The sequence below is a fragment of the Thunnus thynnus genome, chromosome 19, assembly GCF_963924715.1.
Source record: "Thunnus thynnus chromosome 19, fThuThy2.1, whole genome shotgun sequence".
NCBI classification, from domain to species: domain Eukaryota; kingdom Metazoa; phylum Chordata; class Actinopteri; order Scombriformes; family Scombridae; genus Thunnus; species Thunnus thynnus.
Genome location: NC_089535.1, coordinates 16820723 through 16844371, shown reverse-complemented (window position 1 = coordinate 16844371; position 23649 = coordinate 16820723). Strand labels below are relative to the sequence as shown.

The following is a 23649-nucleotide window of genomic DNA, read 5'->3' as shown; positions in this document are numbered from 1 at the left end:
CTGATGCCTCAGTAATTAATAATCTAATCATGTCATATATAATGATATATCAGTCAGAGGGACCAAATGAGTACTTTTATTTTAATACTTTTACTTATTTAGGATTTTTCATGCAGGACTTTTACTTGTAATGGAGTATTTTTACATCGCTGTACTTTCACCTGAGTAAAGGATCTGGAAAAAAAAGGCTATCTTCTGGCTTTTTTTTTTTTTTTTACAGACATTATATTACATAATTCATCAAAGTGTATAATGTTTCTCAGCATTCTTTACTAGACCCCTGAACTCCCATGACCCCAAGAAGTAGCTTCCTATCACAGTTTCATGTGACATACCTTTCCTTAATGTAGATTAATATTTAACACTATTTCATGTATTTTTTAATTAAAGCTAATAAATCAGTCAATGCCCTAGGCTATATATATTTGCTAGGCTATATGTCAAGACACAGACTTTAGAGAGTGGGTAAAATTGGTGTAGCAGGAGGCAAAATATCTTTTACTTCAAAGTATGGGTCAAGCTGCGAAAAGCTGGATCTTACATTTCCCATAATACATCCCAGACTTGACAGAGCTCCCCCAGATCCACACATGTCATTATTCAACTGTTTTCACACAGGCTGTGCAGTACTCTCAATAACGTGTTAACTGGCCGTGTGAAAAATCAGTGTGTAAATGCGTCAGTCAGACAACTCATGTTGATGCTATAGGTCTGTGTCGCAACAGCACTGCAATGAAACTTATTAATGCAGGTAAGAACATGTCTGAGCCCTAAGGTTGTAATGTTGATGCAATTTGTTAAGATGAGATAATTATAACGTAGACTCTCTCACTGTCTGTCATAAACCGAAACCAGTCATTCAAAGCAAATATTTCCATATGGATTTATAGCCTTTCTTGGATTTATTCAGCCTGTCTGAATAAATATAGCACTTTTTACTCAATTCAGTATCTTTTTTATACACTATATGGTGCTCTATTCAGAATATTGTCCTGGCAGGTATAAAAAGATTTTTAAAATCAGTTTGATCTGTGTCTTTAGAATGAAATGTTTCTTGAATATCTCTGTCAACTATTATGGACAGAAAAATGAGAGACAGAAATATAGAGACACACAGATGCCTGCTCATCCGCTTTGTCAAGGTGTGGCCCTTTTAACACGACGGTTTGACTCAACAAAAACTATGACTTCAGTTTATGGGGCAGCAAAGAATGTAGGTAGTGGTGTGAAGTCTCAGTAACTATCGCAACAGTGATATCTAGTGGAAAAAATATTTACTACAGCTGGGGTTTTTTTTGTGTGTTATAATTAAGGAGCCTCTCCAGACATGATGTCAGATACACTGTATAAAAAACTGCTTGGAATAATAATATGTGTCTGATATCTTTTTTCTCTCCTCCTCCTTCTCCCTCATTGAAAAAATCAGAATCAATAAATATGCAAATACAGTAAATTTGAAAAATGTAACTGCTGGACACAAAATGTCTCCTACTTACTCCTCCTACTAAGTCCCTTCTCAGTGTTTCTACACTGGAGGCTTCAACTTTCCACATCACTCTTGTATAAGTTACATACTGGACCATGTTATCTTTCAAACTAGTTGTGATATCACAAATCATGCTCATAGGTACACGCCATAAACTCTGATTTTCTATGGGCACAGAGATTTTTTCCACTTTCAGCTGGTGAATGTGAAAAAAGCCTTCTAGTCTCAAATGCTGCACTTATATCATTCTGCACAGTGAAACTTAAACATCCATGTGAAGCAAAAATAAGCAAAACACACATTCGATTGGAGAGGTACTTTAGTAATAAATAGTAGGGTTTTTTTTAAATCTAAAAGTAGCTAAAAGGCATCTTTGCACAAAGAGCAATTGAAAGTGACCTAGACAATAAAAAATACAAATCATTAAAACATGTAAGCTATCTAAATATATGAGACTATGTCATATTTTTGCAGGGTTTCTGTGTAAGTGAGAACCATTAGCAAACTGGTGGTTCTGTTTTTTCTTCTAGCTCCTGCATCTTACACTGAATTGACCTGAATCATAGGTAACAGGAAATTGTTATTTAACCAAGAAATTGTTCAAGGCCGTTAAGTGCTTTCCATAAGGGTACTTCAGCACTTAACATTTACAGATTTAGTGTCAGTGTGGAGAGGATGAAAAATATGGGGAGAGGAAATTAAAGGTGCATTTGTATTAAAAATAAAACACAACTCTTATTTATTTGGGAATATGCACCCTGTCAGTTTTGAGCGTTGTGGACACCTATACAAGAAATATAGAAAATACAGGTAATAATGCAGGACTTTCAGTTGATATACTGCTGTAGAGGTGCATATTCACAAGCAGTTAATAAAATTACCACAAACAAACATGATGAAACAACAAAATGAATAAGGGGCCTTTGGAGGATCCGGTTGGTGATCCAACCTTGGACCTACTGCAACATCAGAATCAGTGGCAGAATGGTGCATGGTGACAGGTTTACACTTACAAAGTGTAACCTGAGTTTTGACATAATTATACTAATATTCAAACTGCTGGCTTGTATCAAATTATCACGTATAACATCTCAAAGTTGCTGCAATTTTATTGAAATCTTTCCCCCAAGTCTTATGTCTGTTTTCTGTCTTACATTAAGCAACACCACAACAAGTCCTGATAACAGTGAAACATTGTCCTTAATAGAAAAACCTGGATATATTTTACATGTTTTGCCACATTTTTGCTCTATTTTTGCTTGTCTTTAGTGTATCAAGAAATAAGCCCATGCAGTTAAAATGTTTATCTCATAGAAATAAACAACACAATATTATATCCAGTTGTGCAGGAAGTATTCAAATCCTTTACTTAAGTAAAAGTACCGATACATCAATGTAAAAATACTCCATTACAAGTAAAAGTCCTGCATGAAAAATCCTAAAAGTACATAACTATTAGCAGCAAAATGTACTTGGTGGTGGTGGTTTGGTCCCTCTGACTGATATATTATTATATATAACATCATGACATCATCAGTGTGTAAGCAGCATGTTACTGTTGTAGCTGCCGGAGGTGGAGCTAGTTTGAACTACTATATATACAGTTACCTAGTTTAATCCAGTGGTTCCCAACTTAGGGATCAGGCCCTCCAAGGGGTCACCAGATAAATCTGAGGGGTTGTGAGATGATTAATGAGGGAGAAAAGAAGAAAAAAAAAGTTCTGATACACAAATCTGCTTTCAGTTTTTGGGCTTTTTCTCTAACCTTTGATTTTTGGTGAAATATTGGATCATTTGAACATTTTTTGAAATGAAACCGTGTGAGAAGTTTAGAGGGAAAAATCTCTATTTGGTGGAGCTGTTAACAACTCATAGACATCTGAAATATGACTACACATTACTTTTTGTAAGATGTCAAAAGCCAAAAAGGTTGGAAACCGCTGGTTTCATCTTTAACAATGTGTTGTATTTTAAAAGCTTGTTATATTATCCATTGTGTCAAATCTTCATCTGAAAAGTAACTAAAGCTGTCAAATAAATGTAGTGGAGTAGAAAGTACAATATTTCTGAAATGTAGTAGAGTGGAAGTATTAAGTAGCATAAAATGAAAATACTCGAGTACAGTACAAGTACCTCAAAATTGTACTTAAATAGAGTACTTGTGTAAATATACTTAGTTACTTTCCACCACTGATTATATTATGTTTTGGCCTTTGTTTGACACTAACAGGTAGTGAAAAGGTTCTGACAATAGACTGAAAGATGGGGTGTTACTGTCATGTGATTAAAAACAAAGAGTGTTCATCTGCAAGATAGATACTCTCCTTACAGTTGGGCTTTCACAACTAGCTAATGTCTTAAAAAACGTTATTTTATCAGCCACTAAATGAATGTTTGAGGCCGATATATCCCAGAATTATAAATTATACCTTGCATTACGTCAGCTATTTTAAATACATTACTGTAATTTGTGTACGTCACGGCTGCGTGCTTCAGGAAGCCGTCGACTGTCGAAGGAAAGCGGAAGTGGTAACAGGGAGTTGTTTTGTTCTGTTCGTTGGAGTCTTTGCTCCATCGAGCAAGTTCTCACAACAAACACAACACACACTGTAGCTAATGTCAGTTGAGGCTGTCGCTGCGAGATATCAACCTGTCCGCCCATCATGCTACTGAAACTATGTTGCATTTACAGCACTGGAGTGTTTTCTATGTTACTTCTGATTGCGGGCATTTCTATGGTCTTGTCTAACGTGTTTCCACATTTTCTACAGTCGGCGGTTGAAAAGGTAAGCAAGCAGTTTATTCAGGCTAACGTCGTTTTTAAAATCAACCGTTAACGTTAGACAATCGCTTAGTAAGCTAACATTTTGGTGACGACTAATGTTATACATTACAGCTTGAACTGACCAAACAACAAAGACAGTCTGTCGTGTTTCCATTTCGCCACTAAGTTTCAATATGTAAATGTTAGCTGGATAGCTTTGTTGCTCTTCAGCTGACTAATTGAGCTGAATGTTTTACAAATGACTCACATTTAGGAACGCTATTTTCAGACGACTAGCAAAATTAGACATGTTGTTGTTCTAGTTACTGCTAATACTGTCACAGACAACTTGTATTTAGTCATTTTTATGAACTATTTTAATAACTGTTATGTTATTTATCTTAAAAATGTCCATTCCTATCATAAAAAGTAATATTAAAATTTTGTTATACATAATTTAAATGAGTACCACTTGAGTGACATAGTTGCTTTCAATGTTATTTTGCCTCTATATATACCAGCTCTGTGATATCCTCCCCTCATTGGCCTACTTTAATGTGAAATAAGTAACACAACATAAACTCATAAATCACATGGTGATTTCACCACTTTCAGACAGAAAGGTTATTTGTCATATGATGGGAGGACAAGCTTAGTCAGCAGGAAATGATCCGTCTGAAGTCACACATTTTTCTCAGCTGTGCAGGACTTGTAACCCACTGCCCTCTGTCCCCCCATAGGAAATCGTTTTGAAGAATGGCACATTGGCGTTTGATGCCTGGGAGAATCCACCAGCACCTATCTACATGCAGTTTTACTTCTTCAATCTGACCAATCCCCTGGAAGTGCTGGATGGGGACAAGCCTGCTGTGGTGGAGATTGGGCCGTATACATACAGGTGAGAGAGGAAATGGAAAAAGGCTTAACTTTTGTTTCTCCATTTGTCTGGTTAAACAAAACAATGCAGATGTCACAGTCAGAAGACAAGCCATGTAGATTTAAAGGGGGGTGGGGTAAAACTAGTACTCTTGGAGTGAGTTTAAAGCATTTGGCTGTCTTAAAGACAATGGAAATCTCATCATTCCTCAAAGTGGAAAGGCGCCAAGATGATGATTAGATTAACCGAAACACAAAGGAGAAAAAAAAGAAGATACTCACTACTTACTACTTACTTTAGGGCAGAGGTGCACATGAAAGCAGAACATCCACTACTATAAAAGTATTTTGATTGACAAAGAAAATAAGTCCACAGAGCAATCATTTGTCTGTCAAGAATTCCCAGCATTTAAGTAGGTTAGGTTTACATAAAAAATGTGACCACAGGGCATCTACAGTGCACAATAAAATCAAAAAAAGCTACCAGACACAAAATGGAGAGCTCTCCAAAATATGTTTGGTTGTGTATTTATTTAGAAAATATTTATGCTTATGTGGTCACTCAGATGTTTCAAGCATGTTGAATTTGCATCAGTTAAAAAATACAGTGGGAAAAAAAAATACAATAGCTCTTCAATTCATTTTAAAAACCACATGTTCTGCTTTTCTGGAATTATTGTCTTTACATAAATGACAGTGACATTTAGCAGGGTTAGACGCAGAGAAAAATTAGTTTCGTTCTGCCTCTGGCTGGCTTGATAAATAAGCAGCTTATTTGACTCTCCACCGTCAACACTGACACAGTAGCTTTGTACAGCTGCCAGTTTGTCTCGCTTTGATATTAGGACTGCACCTCTGAATTAATTTTGTTTTCCCTTCCTTCTTTTCCACTGCCAAAAACATTTCATTGTACCAAATAGCAGCTCTTTAACAGCATGACAGGTTTAACTGCCAACCCAGTGATGAGTAGGGTTAATACTTGAGGTGACAAGGATTATGAAAGCTTTCACTATCTGTATAAATGGGGTGTTACTTGAAATAACCCTTTGACCCATAACTCACCCAGTCCATACTTTAAGTTCATATTATCCTGTAAACCCCTATTTTTTTACACCATACACATCTTTTTTGGCACTACAAAAACTTTATAGTTGTACATTAAGTTGAGCCAAATAGTCACAAATGTTCCTCTCTGAAGTTGTTGAGAAAAAGTGATTCTAATTCAATCTCCTGACCTGCACTTTCACAATTACAAGTTTCAAGTTACAAGAAGATAATCAGTGTAGTGTAGAACAGCTGAGATTCACCTTTATGAACAGAGAAGTTGCAGAGGAATTTCAGTCGTCAATAATTGCATCACAACAGCTGTTTGTGTTGCCCAACAACCGCAAGGATGTGTTTTGTTTGACGGTGGCATGAAATTGAGCCAGGAAGGGAAAAAAAACCACAGAGAAAACCTCTACTTCTGTGTGCCATGCTGTATTTGAGCCAAATATGACTTTCGTTACAGAAGTACCATTTTTTTCTGCAGTTTGAGGTGCCAAATTCTTGGCCATCCTTGTGTATGGTGTTAATGTTAATGTTGTGTCTAATACTCAACATGGGACTTAGGGATTTAAGACTGAATGTAGGAAGATAGAGCCATATCGTCATCCTGAACAAACTTATTTAAGGTTTGTTTCTCTCTCTACATGTTTGGCTGCCGCTCTGTAACAATTAACCCAGTTGTGTTTTGTTTTTTTTTATACAGGGAGTACCGGCCTATGGAGGAAGTGAGCTTCCATGAAAATGGCACCAAAGTAACAGCTGTCAACACTAAAACCTACATATTCCAGCCCAACATGTCCCGAGGTCCAGAGAGTGACCTCATCAGGACAGTCAACATCCCCGCCGTGGTGAGCTGAAGAAATCCATCAAATCACTAGATCCCCAGTGTGGTTTGATAATACATTATTGAGTCACAGTAGTATTGTTTTCTTTTCACAGTGAAAGCATTGGATTTCAATGCTAGCTTTCACATTTATACCTGTGGAATAAAAAGCAAAAAAATATGGTTTTCCTCAGTTACAAAAATGATCCCCAGTTTTATTTATTTAATTTATTTATTTTAAATATTAAGTGCTTCACTCTTTGGAACAAAAAGGTTACAGCTATGAAATAATGCAGAGTAAATCAGGTGTTATGCCTTCCTAAAAGGTTATGGGATGATTTTCAGCAGCCACAAAAAAAGAAAAGGATTTCTAAAGAAATTCACAATTTTTTATACTTATATAATGTTTATCATTTAGCATTCATATGATGCAGATTTAATTTTTTACAGCTACTATTGATAATTATTAAACTAACTTGACAGAGAAATGCAATAGTTTACTCTTGCAGGTTACAGTTTGGTACATGCTGTCTAGTTTTTATCTAATAATCTTGTTCTGGTCTCTCAAGTGTTTTATTTTTCTTTATTGGAAGTGATTTCCTTTCACTGTTAAAAAATATAGCAGTGAATCAGTGATTATATGTTCTGTAGGAATGTGCTACTGTAATGTGAACATCCCTATATATTTTTTAAAAATGTTACACAAGTAAATGATTAATTTTGTCATAGAACTTATTAAATTTAGCTCCTTACATAAGAGGTTGTCTTTAACTTGACCCCTTTCCTTCCTCCCTCCTTGTAGACGGTGATGGAGAAATTCAAGAACTCTTGGGTGGCCAGCTTTATCTCATCCTACATGAAGTCCACAGGGGAGGGCCTATTCACCACCCGTACAGTGGGAGAGCTGCTGTGGGGATATGAAGATGAACTGCTCAAAGCCCTCAAAGTGATCAGACCCGAGCTGGATGACGTTTTCGGACTCTTCTACAAGGTCTCATTTCAGCATATTAATACATTATTGTATACATTCTACAGACTGAAGTGATTATATTCATGTAATGGTACAAAATCATCAAGATAATTGCACAGAAACCCTATAGAAATCACAAAAAAGTTTTAGATTAATTCTACTCTATAGACACACTTCTTTTGTTTTTTGTTTTTGGCTTCGTTGTGTGAGAGCTGTTTGTTTGTTTGTTTTTGCTTACAGTCCAATGCTTCCAATGATGGAGAATACATGTTCTTCACTGGCCAGCAAGACTACAGGGACTTTGCTCGAGTGGATACATGGAATGGTGAAAGGTAATTGTCTCTGCTGACCTGCAGCATAAAGTCACTCTGTAAATCCAATCAGTGAGAATCATTGATCACATGTAAATTCATTGGATGAGGTTGGGACAACAAGTAATATAATTATATATAAAATCATTGTCATATCACAGTTGATATAACACTATTTCTGGGGCTGTCCATGTAATGATTAATGAGATGATTATTTAGGTTAATTGGTTAGTTAAAGCAACTAACTCAAATAGTCTATCATGGTCATATCTAACAGAAAGCAGGGAAAGCTACTCACTGTGTCTGTCTAAAGAGCTTTCCATCTCAAAAAGCCACTCCAATGTTAATCCTCTTTTTAATGCTTTCTTTCATCTCTTTTTCTCTTTTAAAAACTAATTTCTGACTCTTCTGTCGAGTCTGCCAGTAAGATATAACGATGATCTTCCATACTTGACTTGTTAGCCAGGTAACACTGCACTTAGATGAGAAGATCAATACAACTCTTAAATCTGTAAGTTAAATATGAAGCTGCAGCCTGCAGGCAGTTAGCTTAGGCTAGCACACAGACTAAAGGCCCTTTTTTTGTGGAGGCGCAACAACCAGCACTCCGACTATTTGGTATTTTCCTGACCTTGAAACTTGCTTTGCCTGTCTGTGTGGTATTTTGGTGACCCGTGCAGAGCAAAAGGTGGGAGGAGAGGCACAAAGGTGGGAGGATCATTCAAATGAAGCAGCACAAAGCGAGTTGTTGTATTTTGGTTGAAATTTGGTCCTAGACATTGTGCTGAAAAGAGACGTCTCACAACCACGTCTCTTTCTGGCGCAGCGTCAATCTGCTGCTGCTTTGGTGATTTTATCAACAAGAGCAAACTATATACTTACTGCAAACGTGCTGCAATAATGGATTAATTCTTGAAATATGAATAAGTTATTTAAATTAAACACTCTACAACCAAAATTGTGGTTGAAGTAGGAATGTCAGTAAATTAGTCTGCATTGAACTATGAATGAATGTGGGTGATTCTTAGAGTATCTTTTGCCCACAGCTGTTTTATACTGTATGAAAAGCTCCTCCTTCAGTTCATTAAATCCCTGCAGCGTCTGAAGGCAGCAGGACAGTTAAATCTGCTCCATCTGTGTCCATCTGTCTTTGGCTGCACATTTGTGGTGATGTGTGTTCATGTTGTGGCGCTCTGAACCATCCAGACATTTGTTTGTTGAGCTGTCATTACGCTTAACTGTGATTGGCACAGCCGTTTCAGAGCTATGAGACCTGTGATGTGACTGGCTGAGAGAGTGTTCAATAATCATCACACCCACTGATCACTTTTGCACTTTGGGCTGCTGCACGTACATGAAACAAAATAGTAGGTGCGCATGGAGATGCCCACGCTGTCCATGCACAAGACCTACAACCTTGTGCTTGTTGTTGCACTTGCATGGTTAAAATAGGGCCTTAAAGCATTGGATTTTTCCTTTATCACACAAAGGATTTGTATTCGGTTAGAGCAGCAGCAGCTTTAGCCTTATTCTGACCTACATACGTTTTGCAATCTTGATCTACTGCAAGATCACACCCTTTAAAACATTAAAAAAACATATTTTTTAGCTAACAAATTGTTTAGCTGTCAATCAGCTGACAAAGGAGAGGTGTTGTTAGATGCTGGGTATTCTCAATGCATGAAAGTGCTTGATTTTGAAATGCATAAATGATAAACTGACGCAAACAAACACATTAATACTTCACTTTTTTGTGTATGCGTGCAGCTCACTGAATTGGTGGACCTCTGATGAGTGCAATATGATAAATGGAACCAACGGAGCGTCTTTCCATCCAGTCATCACCAAGAATGAGACGCTCTACATGTTCTCCTCTGACCTGTGCAGGTGAGTTCCAAGTTTTCCAAGGACCATACTGCAAGACAAAGTGTATCTACAAATGTTTCTGAGCAAATACCAAATCATCATATTTATGTATTTTATGTGTATGTTCAGATGAAGCTCCTGGCATCTCTTGGGCTGATAGAATAAAAAGTGGAGTCAGAGCCTTTACATTTGACCACTAAACTCATTTGGGTTTTGTGTACAATTATTTTTTCATTGAGAATCTATAGTGAATAGATGTTGAAAACACACTAGGTAGGTATTCCACTCAGTGGAAAATTTGCTTAACATTTCTGAACACACCAACAGCTTTAGGTACTATAAAAGCAATCTCAATTAGCTATGGCTCTCTGTTGCTTTTTTTGTTGGACATTCCTTGTCTGGTCTTATCTGCCTGGCTTGAGTCAGTTAGGGAAACAGCTCTCCCCTCAATCATGCTAAGAATGTCTTCCTAAGCCTTTCCCTCAGCATTATTCAGGTCTGGATTATGGATGCCTATTTAACCTGGTTGCTTGCATAGCTGGTCAGTGTTAGCCTCTTGAATGAGGTCACTGCTAGCTTACTACTGATTTAGTGCTGCTTAAAAACAACTAATATTAATTATTTGTGATTGCTCATACATCAGAACAGAGAGTACAACGTATACAGGTTAACTAACTGCTGGCTGAGATTGTGAAGAGACTCAACAGTCAAGGTTTATGAGGCAGTGGCATACCAAAACATCGTGCTGAGTAGGTTTACTGTAAACCAGCTTACCATAGAGCAAAATCTGCGCAAACCTTTCCTCTTTTGTTGCTCTTTCAGCTTTACAGAATTTATTCGAGCCTGCAAAGATTAACCAGCATCTGACTCTATTTCAAAGGTCTCTGTATGCTTTATATGAGGAGGATGTGATAGTGAAGGGGATCCCTGGGTACCGCTTCAGTCCCCCCAGTGAGGTGTTCGCCAATCTGACTGTGAACCCAGCCAACGCAGGCTTCTGTGTCCCTGCTGGAAACTGCCTGGGCTCTGGTGTGCTTAATGTCAGTGCATGTAAACAAGGTGGGAAGTGCATTAAGCAGCTGGTGTATTATCTTCACCCGAAATGTTGTTTTTCTGTATCTGCTCTGCTCAACATCTTCCATAATGTTGTTGTAACTGATTATTTTGTGTGTTTAGGAGCTCCCATCATAATGTCTTCACCACACTTCTACCAGGCAGATGAGAAATTTGTTCAGGATGTATTTGGCATGATGCCTAAGAAGGAGCATCACGAGACTACCATCGATATCAATCCGGTAGGAATTCTAACTTTAATACTCGAAGATGTCATTTGTCTGCAAGTTGTTAGTTCATGTTGAAAATGTAATAAACTGATTCGAAAACTGGCATAAAACTTGGCACTAAGACATTTTGCTTACCACTAGATGGTGAACTATCTCAGCTTCTTAACTTCTGTACCTTGGGGGAGGTGTATTCATTAGGTTGCAATCTGCAACTTCACCACTAGATGCCACTAAATCCTACACACTGGTCCTTTAAGGCAGAGTTTCTTTTTTTAAACAGTGGTTAAAAATTAAAGCAGAGGTACTTGGTACAGAGCTGTCACCAGAGATAAGCTCTAACAGCTCTTATCATATGTAGTGATAACTGAGCCTGTGGCAAATCAGTGATTATATGAAGCAGACCAGAAAAAGTACTATGTCTTCAGATGCACATTGTGTGGCTGAATGTTTGTTTATCAGAAAGAATTTAAAAAAGATATAATAAATAAATATAAAATAAAAAGATAGATATTAAGAGTAGTTTCATGTAATTCTGTATGTACTTGGGTTTGGGGTTACTATTTGCCGCCCCCTCAGATAATTCCTGACTCAGAGATACAGTCATTTTCTTCAGTGCATCTTCTACTTTAAAGCAAAATTTATATGAAGTTTTGTTTTGTCTTCGTGGTGCCATTTTGTATTGCCTGCTGGCAAAAGTGTACATGATTTAAAAATTTAAAACATTACAATCCATTAGAGGAGTCCAAGATATTGTTAACAAAGTTATTTGGCTGATACACCTCAAGATCAAAGCAAGGAAAGATAAGTAAGGCATAAAATATTTGTGCAATAATTAATCAGTTTTAAGACAGAGTGTAGTTTGAGTCTCTCTACAGATTGGAGGACATGTAGTACTTGCTTTGCATTTGAAGTTCAGTAATATATATCTGAAAACATGCTTTAACCATCCCCATTTAAAAAGAAAAAGTTGAATTTAGACATTATTTAACTTCTTTTTTCTTTTTGCAGTACATTTTAGAAGACTGCATTGATATAATTTTAAATGTTATCTATTAAATTAAAGCCTAGTCTTAAACAAGGAAGTAAAATGTGGAAAAAAAAGTTGCCCAAATAATTGTGACACGTACAGAACACTTCATTTTATACTAATTCACTTACACTTTATGAAGATCAACATGTAAGGTGGTGACATCATAAAGTTACACGTCTTTGAACCCAGTAAACAAGCTACTGTCTCGTCTATTTACTCTCCCTAATATACTATAATCTTCACTGTGTCACCATATGACATCATTTAGACTGAATCCTGTCATAAATACTGTGGGTGGCAGCGCCCTGTGCAACTCAAGAGGAAGACCAAACCATGTACATTTCCAGCTTCAGAGCTGTGAATTTCACTTTGATCACCTACGATAAAGATGTATGCAGATAATCTGTTTACAGCATTCATTAGTGTGTACATGGGATGGTTGGTTTGTTAGCTCTCAGATCAATTCTGCCGAACCAGATTTACATTTATTCATTTGGCAGATGCTTTTGTCCAAAGCGAAATACAAAAAGCATTGACTGAAAAATATTTTCAGCATAAAGATCTTGAACATAATACGTGGTGGCTTGATAACATGTGGTATTGCTGCTGAATATGCTAAATAATTATTAGAGGCTGTAATACGGCATAAATATTCTTACATTAGCTCTGACAGATATGTGTATAGCTCTGCATACACATCAGCACTGTTAAATGTCGTTATTCACCTTTAATTTACAAATTAAAACTATGTGTTCCTAACAAAGTTTATTCTGTTTTGCAGCTGACAGGATTCGTCCTGCAAGCAGCCAAGCGTATCCAGATCAACGTCTATGTAGAGAAAATTCCCACCTTCAGGTAATCAACTCATTGACCTCATCGGTGTCTAGTTACTGCCTAGCTGTGGTGACACTGCCTCTTGTTTTATTAACCATACTGGCTTCATATTAAGCTGTAATAGCCGCATGACTACCATAGTCTAGGAAGGGTTGCTAGTAAGATAACTATAAAGCAGTTATGCCACCATCATCATGATGAATGGACTTTTGGACAGTCCTGCCTCACTTGTTACGCATCCACTTCACGGTCTGAAGAAACAAAACAGCACGATAATGTTGAGTCTAGACCTATCAGATAAACATGTTGTCAAACGATGTCTAGACAGACAAACTAACCTTGTAACAGAAACAGTTTTAACACTGCAACTATGTATTTACACACTGAATAGCATTTTCATAAAGATTTAGTTGTAAGACAACATCAAATGAAGTTTTCTGAATGTATCTTTGCCACTTATGTATTCATTTATGAGTGAATGTTCGGAATACTAATAAGAACCACAAAATAATACTGATGGTGGGAAAAACATTGTAAATAATTTCATTTTTCTTTCAGTCAAACGGGAAACGTGAGGACAGTGGTCTTACCTGTGGTTTACCTAAATGAGGTACAAACACACACAAACCTTTTTTGTCATAGTTGTCTCAGTCATACTAAAACACTGATTTGCAGGCAGATCATCAACAATCCAAATCCAAATTAAATGTATGCCATACTCAGAGACACAAAGAGTTTATTGTTCTTACCCATTACGTCCATCTGTCAGTCACAGAATCTCAGTGATGCATCTCATTGCTGGACTCTAGCATTCAAACTACACATTAAAATGTTTGCATTTATGTTATCAACAAGGTAATATTCAGTATTTGTTGCTGATTGGCTCAGACAGTGGTTTGTTTGTAAAGTGGATTCCTCTTTTTAAGATGGGATACCAGTGTCATTTAGCCTATGTACCCACAGTTAAGATTAATAGGCTGAGATCAATATGTGCCTTCCCTGTTTTTGTCTTTTTAAAATTAAAACCTTTGTTTAATCTTGCCTGGAACTAAGTCTATAAGACTTAGTTAGAGATAAAATTAATGATGGCTGAATTTAATTTAGCTGCTTCAGTTTTACAGTTGTGTTTTACTGGGACTGTAGTTACTTGAGTAGAGCAGAGCCATCGTCTAAGTCTATAAGACTTAGTTCCAAGTTTTTAAGAGACTTTAAGTCTCTATGAGTTGAGTCTTATAATGAGAGCACAAACAAGAAGACACAGATGTGGCAATAAAACTTTTAAGGTGACAGGTTTTGGCAGGGACCTTACTAGGCCTTTTCCATGGAAGGTATTCTGACATGTGGGAGTGGGAAAAGCACAGATGTAAATAATGAAATTAATGATGGCTGAATTTAATTTAGCTGCTTCAGTTTTACAGTCGTGATTTACTGGGACTGTAGTTACTTGAGTAGAGCAGAGCCATCATTAATGTTATTAGTAACACCTGTGATTTTCTGCTGTGAAAAAGGCCTGTTTGTTCTAAATTTAGATGATTGACATTTTGAAAAGCACCTACTTTTATGAAAGCACTCAACTTGGGTGCAATAAATAACAGACACGAAATGACAGAATAATGAAGTTAAATGTTTACTGTAATAGATAATTGACCTCAGGTAGTGTTTTCTTTGTTCACTGTTGCCTCACTAGCAGTGTGACTCTTGGGACGACAATGTCAGCTGATCAGTCTATATCTCATCAAATATTAGATGGAATGCCATAATATTTTGTACAAATATCCATGGTGCACAGAGGATGAATCCTAATGACTTTGGTGATCACCTGACTTCTTCTTTACTTTTCATCCAGCACCATAATCAGGTCTAAATTAGACTTTTCCCATACTTTGGTTTATGACCAAATACTTGCAAAACTGATGACGTTCCCATCAGCCTCAGCTGTACTTTTGTTTAGTGCTAATTAGCAAATGTCAGCATGCTACCATGCTAAACTAAGATGATGAACACGCACTGTACTTAGGCACCACTGTACTTAGGCACCACTTAGGCACCACTGTGCCTAAGTACAGCCACACAGTAGTGCTAGCATGGCTGTAGACTCTTGTGTCTGAAATCACTCCTTGTTTACTAGATAGTGCACTATATTTGCCCTCTGTCATTTTATTGTTTAAGAATTTAGAGTGTGCAAATTTTGCTTGCTCATTGGGGAATGTTGGGTCTCGGTAAATTAAAGAGTATGGTCTAGGCCTGCTCTATGTGAAAAGTGCCCCGAGATAACTTCTGTTTTGATTTGGCGCTATATAAATAAAATTGAATTAAATTGAATTGAAATTGAATTGGAATTGATCTCTATATAGAGCTCTCAAAAATTCCACACTGACATGAAAAAAAGTTGTATTCTGGCATGTACACTCCTTCTGTTGACAATCCCAAAATGCAATGCAGTGCATTTTATAGATAAAAATTACTGTTGTGCAACTCTACAGCTGACGGTGATGACACAAACTGATAAAGATTAGTAAATGTCCGAAATCTCACTTTACTCCTCGCTATTGAGTAAACTATTGAGTGTCTATTATATAGGGAGTAGTGAATGAGTGAACGAGGGAGTGATTTCAGACAGTTTTATGTGTTGAGTTGAACTGTAACTCACCCCCAGTCTTTTCTCCCACCATCTTCGTAGAGCGTCATCATCGACGACGTCTCAGTCAGAAAGCTGAAGGTGATTGTTCTCGAGGAGAATGTGGTGGTGAACATTCCTTTCATGCTGATAGGTCTAGGCATCCTCCTGGGAGGAATCTTCATGTTCCTGATGTGTCGACAAAAGATCCCAGAGGTGAGTGTTTGAGATAAACACTGATGAGTTTGTGTGGTCATGTAGAAAAGTCACTTTCATTTGAGTTTGTTCTGAGTTAGTTTAATAACCTTGTTAAACATTCTTAAAATTACGTCTATTCCTTTTCCCTCATTGAAAAACCCTAAATCAATAAATATGCAAATGTTTATCTTTGCAAAAGTTTAACTGTTAGACAAAAGATGTCTCCAACTTCACTGAAAAGTGCATGTGCACTGGAGGCTTCAAGTTTCCACATCACATTTCTATAAGTTGCAGATTGGACCATGATTGGCCTCCCAATTTTATTTTTTTTTGTGATGTCACAAAATCCTGCTTGTAGATATACGTCTTAAGGCAAGAAACTTTCCCCCTTCAGCAGATGAATGTGAAAACTGCACATACATCATTCTGTACATTGAAGCTCAAACATTCATGTGAATAGATATGACTAATGTCTATTATGTACTATTAATAGACATAATATTTTATGGTAATATTTGTTTTGTGTGCTATTTCATTTTTCAGAGCACTGCTGCTGAACGACAGCCCCTGCTCTCATCGTAGCACCAAAAAAGGATGTGAAAGAAGGAGGATTGCCATATTTGCTTTAGTATAAACCAACATTTCACAAGTTCAATGGATCTGCAGTTTTAAGCTACTCAAGTACAAGTTTCCTTTCGTGACCACATTTCCATCTTTTAAACAGTTTTTAATCTAATGCTTTTAGGATACAAAGTCAAGAGGACTATGTTTGTTATAGGTTTGGGTTTAATGTTTTCCTTTCAAGTGAGTTGTAATGATTTTGAAATCCCTATTTCTCAATTTGAGTGTATTCGTTTTTACTTCTAAATATGGGATTTTGGATTGAAATAACTTGAAATGAATCATGTAAATCTCCTACCAAATCTAATTTTGATTGTTGAATTTTCTGGGGAGTCAAACCCCCAGGAATTTAAGAGAATAATTCGACAGATATTTTTTCTTGAAATCGCTGCTTTTCTGAGTATGTGTGTGAGACTAAGTGTATGTGTGTGTCCATAAGACAAATGGCTACAGAACTGAAAATAGTGATGAAGGAATGTGTGTTTTTAAAAGTGAGCTGTAATAAGTTTTTAATGTGGTTTGGTGAGATTGTTGAGGCATTAATAATAAGAAAGTTGAAGCTGCATTAGTGCAAGAGAAATGTTTTTCTTCTTTAATAATTTTATAAGATCAACATTTTTGTGTTTTTATATTGTCTATGCATAAGCAAAGTAAACTACAAAGTCCCTCTATGCAAAAAGACTGCAGCCAAAATATTTTACTCTTAGAGGTATAATATGTAGGATTTTCCTAAAAAAAAAAACAAACAAACAATGTATAGACTCATACAAAAATAATCCCTCTCAATTATGAATCACTAGAAGTGAGTAGTGGTATATGTATCTACAGAGACCCTGCCCTCTGCCTGTATTTTATGATTTTCTTATTATTTTGCTGTGTTCAGGACGCTTCTGGGTGTCAACCTTTGGTCAGTGGGTGTGTAGCTCCTAGCCAATAACAGCACATGGGGTGTGGGGTCTACAAAATACAAGATCTGTCAATGCTGCACCTTCCTGCAGGGTTGTGCGGAGGTATGCAGGGGTGTGGGCGTGTTTATTTGTGCTTTAGAACGCAACCACCGTAAAACAATCAGAAAATCCGATTTTACGGCTTTGTTCTTGTTATCGCCACTCGCTCTCTTCATTTACTCTCTAGCTCGCTCAACCACCACTGCCACTCAGCTCGCTTTGGTGTCGTTGAGCCGGGGAGGAGGGGCCAACTTTGAATGCTGTGTTTACAAACACCAGCCAACAAATCCTGCATAGTATACCTTTAATGTGGTGAATATTTTTTCTGTACCATAATATTATGGAATATTATACCATTCAAAAAGTGTACTTGAAAACAAGGTTTTATATCTGTAACAATAGTTTTGTAAACTTTTACATTTATTTTACATGACCTGTGAGGCAAAAACACTTGCATGTGAGTGTGTGTACATGCATACAGACTTTTGACATGTTTACTGCATGTTGCATGTGTTGCAGTTCTGTACATTGAGCTTTGTAAGATCAGCTTAATCAGCAGCAAACATAAATGTACAATTTTACAAAACTACGGTTACAGATACAAAACCCTGTTTTCAAGTACACCTTTTTGAATGATATAATATTCCATATGAAATTTGTTGTTCTCAGAAAACGTTGGATGTTTTTTGAATATCACCTTTGATAGTTTTTGTTCAGATGTATCTCTTCAGTGTCTTGGGTTGAGTGGAGCTTTGAATCTGCAGTGAAATGGATCAGCTTCCTTTTGAAACCATATACTCTGTTGTAGTCTTTAGTGTAAACACAGTAATCTACAGTACGTGTGAATCATATCATGTGGAATAACAGCCAAATAGTATTACATCAACAGTAGCAGAATAAAGGGAAAGGTTTTGCATGGTGTGAAGTACCAAGTCTTGTCTCCTGATGGTGTGAAACACGCAATATTTTCTATCTCCTATTTCCAATACTTTACCAACTGTGTGATTTAATTTTTAAAAAATTTTAACTGAAGTCAAGTCATACTCTCACTGGTGTACAAACAGCTGAATGCTAGTGACACTACTGATAAATATTTTGCCAAATAGAAAACAGTGTTTTCCCTTTTAACCACTAGGAACGGTCCATAATTTTTATGGCTAAAGTCTGTACTACTAAACAGATTTACTACTGCTAAATTAAATATAATGGAGTTTCTGTCCGGCACTACACAGAATATGTCACTAGAACATTTGTAATTTGACGACTGTTTTACACACATCACTGACAAGTTGTCTTGTATTCATTTTGTTGTAATGTTTGTTTTATATGTAACAGAGAAATTTTTTTTAAACAGTAAAATCAATACTAAAAGTAAAAATCAATGTTTACACCCTCTCAGTAGGTCACATATGTAACAGTTTGCACATTGTCTTGTCATTTGCGCCAACATATCAATAAACTTTGTGTGCTTCACATTCTCTGAAGGCTTGTCCGTGTTCCCTCCATCACACATTGCAAAATTATTGGCTAACTTTTTCCTTTTTGTATAGAGGTCACCAGTCTAGCATGAATCACCTTATGACGAACTTGAGGGGTTGATCTGACTAATTTATTTTTTGCAGAAGTTGGAAATTTGTGTTGAAATGTTCCTAATTACAGTATAGCTGCACACACACACATACAAGTTTACTTAGGTCAGTTTGGGAACATTACATAGACTTACATTCATTTCCTGAAGACTTACCGTAATCTTAACCACTGACCCAAAAATCAGCCTTTACACAGCTTTTGTCCCCATGTGGACTATCTCCAATTAACTGGTCTTTAATCTGAAATGTGTCCCTGAAAGTATGTTAAGTCAGACATACACACATCACTCTTGATTTCAACAGATGAATCATTATCTAGTAAAACAAATATTTGCACACTACTTAAGGCAATTTTGAAAGAAACTATTGACAAATTACCTACAAACCTGCTATATAAATAATGAAGTTTTGTAAACATTTTTAAGAGGTTACACTTGAGACTCAACTACCTTCTACTAAAGTCTCTTCATCAAGTAATGAGAAAGAAAGAAGGGAAAATGACTCAACTTCAAATGACTTGATATTGGAAATGTTTCTCTTTCCATTTCTTTAACTACATGATCATTATAATGAATGTTCACTGTTTTGATCAGTCATACTTACATTATAGAGTATTTTCAGCTGGATAATTCCCATTTCCATTGCTGGTTGGAACAAACTTTGAGGTTGAAATGTAACTTAAAAAAGAAATTGGTGCAGATTATGATCACCAGCTGCTCCGTGTTTACAAAGGCTCAAAATTGTCTTAGTTTGTTTAGCAGTCTGTAGGGAAAAGTTTTGATAAACAGTGGAATTGTTCCGCATTTTGGGAAATTCCTGTATTTGGTTTTGAGTTAGATGAAAAGATCTATACTACTCGTTTGTAAATTACACTAAATATGAAGCTAAAGCTACCAGCTTAGTTTAGCATAAAGCCTGGAAGCAGGAGGAAACAGCTAGCCTGGCTACCAGCCCCATTAAAGACCCCTAATCAACATATTTGTAAAAGTGACAAGTTTTATGTTGATTATGAGCTGCAACTATCATGGTGGGTGCGTGTGCTTGCTAGGCAGTGGTCTCTTGTGAGATTTGTACACATTGTTTCTTCATTGTGTGCATTGTACAAAATAATTATGTTTTACGATGTGACAACGCTGTGGTTAAGGTCTGATTAGGTTTAGGCACAAAAACTCTTGGTTAAAATCATGGTTTGGGTTAAAATGATCATTCTCATGAGATCTTACGCGGGTCTGGGGTCACCATCTAGACATGACCCTAGGCAATCCCCTGAAACTCCAGGAACCAATTTGCCTGACTGAGAAATAGCTCATAACTTCTCCTGAAACTACAACATCAGACACATTGTCCCTCTACATTTTCAATTAGCTTGCTAACGTCAATGCTAGCAAGTTCACAGTTAACATAATGGGCAAGAGAGGAGGCTAACTTTTCAGCTAAACTAGTACCAGACAATTGAATGCATCTTGGTTTGATGTAAATTTGTTTAGAAGTGCAAGTTGGAGGATTTTTTTCAGTTGGGCCTTTGGACAGAGCTAAGCTAGCTATTTCCCTCAGTGCTAAGCTAGGCTGACCGTCTGCTCTATAAGTTAGCTTTATATTTAACTGACAGATATGAAAGTGGTATTGATCTATTCATCTAACTCTCAGAAAGACAGTAAATAAGTGTATTTTTCAAAATGTCAAACTATCACCCCTAAACAGCCTCACATTCACAGCAGTATAACCACAGCTTTGCATTGTTGGCCAGTGAAACTTATTGGAACAAAATGGATGGAAGTTCCTGTCTGGCAAAACTGTAAATCAGTAGTCATTCTGGCACCTCTAATTTTACTGTAATTTTGGAAAATTAATTCTCTTTTTTTTCTCAGCCATACAAATCCAAACTAGCTTCATGTTTCAAGAAGACCATTCATGTATCTACAGCATGTGGTTTAGTGGTAAGCATGGTCACATCTCAGCATGAAGGGGTCGGATCTTGGACCTGGTTCTTTCTATATGGAGTTTGCATGTTTTCCCTGTATTCAGACGGTTTCTTCTTGTAGTCCAAAGCCTGGCAGCTCTGGTGAATTATAGATTTCAAGGGTAAAATAAATGGTGGATGGGCACTTGTCGACAGTTTGTGTCTGGTCACACATGTACGGTTTCACTTGGATACCTCCGACGTGGAATTGTCCTCAATTACCGGGTTAAAGTGTACTTTGGTTTCCTGCAGATAACCTTTGACCTTGCTTTGTCATGATAAAACTGATAAGCACCACTGTGCAAAGAGGTTTACATCGTTGGCTTTGAGACCAGCTTCTCTGCCAAACCTTAGAGTCACTTATTAAAGCAGCTACTGTAATTGGAGAATTAATCTTTGACATCTGTCAGAGAGTAACTCCTCCCAACCTAATTAAAGCCTTTAATATAAGTGACATGGGACAGCAAACCAGTACAACCACAGAACAGCTTATCTCTTGAACTTCATCTGTAAACAGCATGGGGACTCTTCAGCAGAGAATCATCGTTCTTACAGTTTTTCTGTGTCTGATCTGTGCCATTCAGGTAAACTAATAACCTTTATGTTGTTTATGTCCTGCATGGGAGAGTTGGCTTTATCTCTTTTGTTCTGCTAGACAACACTTAGCCTTTGATTTTGATGGAGTTACTGTATTTGATTTTATCACCATACATCATGAGGGTTATCACAGCTCTAAAAAGGTCTTATATTTACCTTTATAGGTCAATTCAATGCCCGCCCCTGAAGACTGGAATGGGTTGATCCAGCGGACCAAACGATCACTGCTGTGGCGCTGGAACAGCATGAAGCCAGTGGGTGCCAGCTGCAGAGATCACTTAGAGTGCGGCACAAAATACTGCAGGTACAGCAGAACCCCTCAGAGGTGTTAAAGCCTAAACAAAAACATGTTTGACGCATTTGGGAAACTAGAAGAAGTTTACTTGATCACCTAATTAGAAGAAGAGTTTTTGTCACATTTCATTTACTGCTTTAAGGGCTTTTAACTTGAATAAATCTGCATCTCTTAAATGTTTTGTCATCAATGTAAAACCAGGTATTTTCCTCTGAGTGACATTACACAATATAAAATACAATATAAGACAGTGCGTCAGTTTTTACTGGCACACTAACAGCTCTGTTAATCATGTCCACGTGTATTTTGCATTGCAAGGACAAAGTCAGAAATTGATGACACTGCAATAAAATTCCTCCTTATCTTTACAGGAAAAATACCTGTTCCTTCTGGAAATCTCCCTGAAGAAGATATGCACAAACACAACTCCATCAGGGTGGCTGTATAGAAAGCAAACATCTGCTTTATGGACCAAAGATACCAAATTAACCGTCTGCAAAATTACTGCTATGATACTCCAGCTTGAACTGAAGACGTGCTGGCAGTTTATGACTCTGTATGTTCAGTCAAAGTAATCTGATCTGGCACTGCACTGCAGCAAAACAAAGCTGTAAACCCCACATGAACAATCAAATGGCTCCACCTACACTGATATGGATTTCTAGCAATTCATTTCTTTATAAAATTTACAGGACATCAGACAGGCTGTATGAATATGAAATGGTTTAATAAGAAAATATAAATATTAATTCAACGTTATTTGTGAGGTGCTCTGAGTTTATTGTTTCATGTTATTATTATATATTTATTTGTACATATTGTAAACAATGTAAATACTCAAATATACTTTACATTTTTTCAAGAGGTTGTGCTGCCCAAATTTTGTTTGTCTTTAACTGTAAAACGAGTTTTTAAGAAATTAAAATATTCCTCACAGTTCCTGCTACTCTTTCATTGCGATCGAATAATATGAAACAACCTTTGATTTTGGTTGGCAAATAATTTATCAGGTAAAATTTGATGATTCAGTATTTATTTATCCAAATCCATAAAGTGGTGATGCTCTTCTCATAAGTCTTCACTCGAAAGGGAGAAGCTTAGCCCGACCGCTTTTACATGTTTTGAATTATTATACTTTTTTTTTTTATTTTTTTTTACTGTTTTTCATAAAAAGCTCTTGTTATACATAACAAAATGCCAAAAGAAATTTGAAATTCAAATATATTTACATAAATGTTGCCCATTCATGTGAATAATGACACCAAACTGACTGGTTACTGTGTCAAAGGCAGCAGATATCATTGCGTCAAAGGTTACTTTTAACCTAAAATGAACAATAAGGTTGTTGGGAATTGTGAGGATATTTTTGACATGTTAATATGTCAAATGCTAAGCAATGTGCGGTTTGGAGACAACAAATGTAAGAGCTCTCTCAGCTCTTTTATGTGTTGTGATAATGAGGAGAGCTGATCATGTATGGTAAAATGGTGGTTGAGCTCTGATATCCGTCCACTGCAGTACTGATGTCTACATGT

General features: G+C 36.7%; 2 protein-coding genes across 2 annotated transcripts; both read left to right on the top strand.

The window, feature by feature from the left end:
• Positions 1-4043: 4043 nt before the first annotated feature.
• On the top strand, positions 4044-19146 carry scarb2c (scavenger receptor class B, member 2c). The gene is made up of 12 exons (XM_067573933.1): positions 4044-4272; positions 4991-5148; positions 6877-7021; positions 7799-7987; positions 8207-8298; positions 10045-10164; positions 11024-11202; positions 11320-11438; positions 13238-13311; positions 13849-13900; positions 15971-16123; positions 16649-19146. Exons 1-12 carry the CDS (start codon positions 4150-4152, stop codon positions 16685-16687), a joined length of 1443 nt encoding a protein of 480 aa, XP_067430034.1. The 5' UTR covers positions 4044-4149; the 3' UTR covers positions 16688-19146.
• A 2384-nt stretch (positions 19147-21530) lies between these two features.
• Positions 21531-22992, top strand: LOC137170690 (liver-expressed antimicrobial peptide 2-like). The gene is made up of 3 exons (XM_067574213.1): positions 21531-21806; positions 21984-22123; positions 22486-22992. The coding sequence occupies exons 1-3, from the start codon at positions 21741-21743 to the stop codon at positions 22517-22519; spliced, it is 240 nt and encodes a 79-aa protein (XP_067430314.1). The 5' UTR covers positions 21531-21740; the 3' UTR covers positions 22520-22992.
• The last annotated feature ends 657 nt before the right edge of the window (positions 22993-23649 follow it).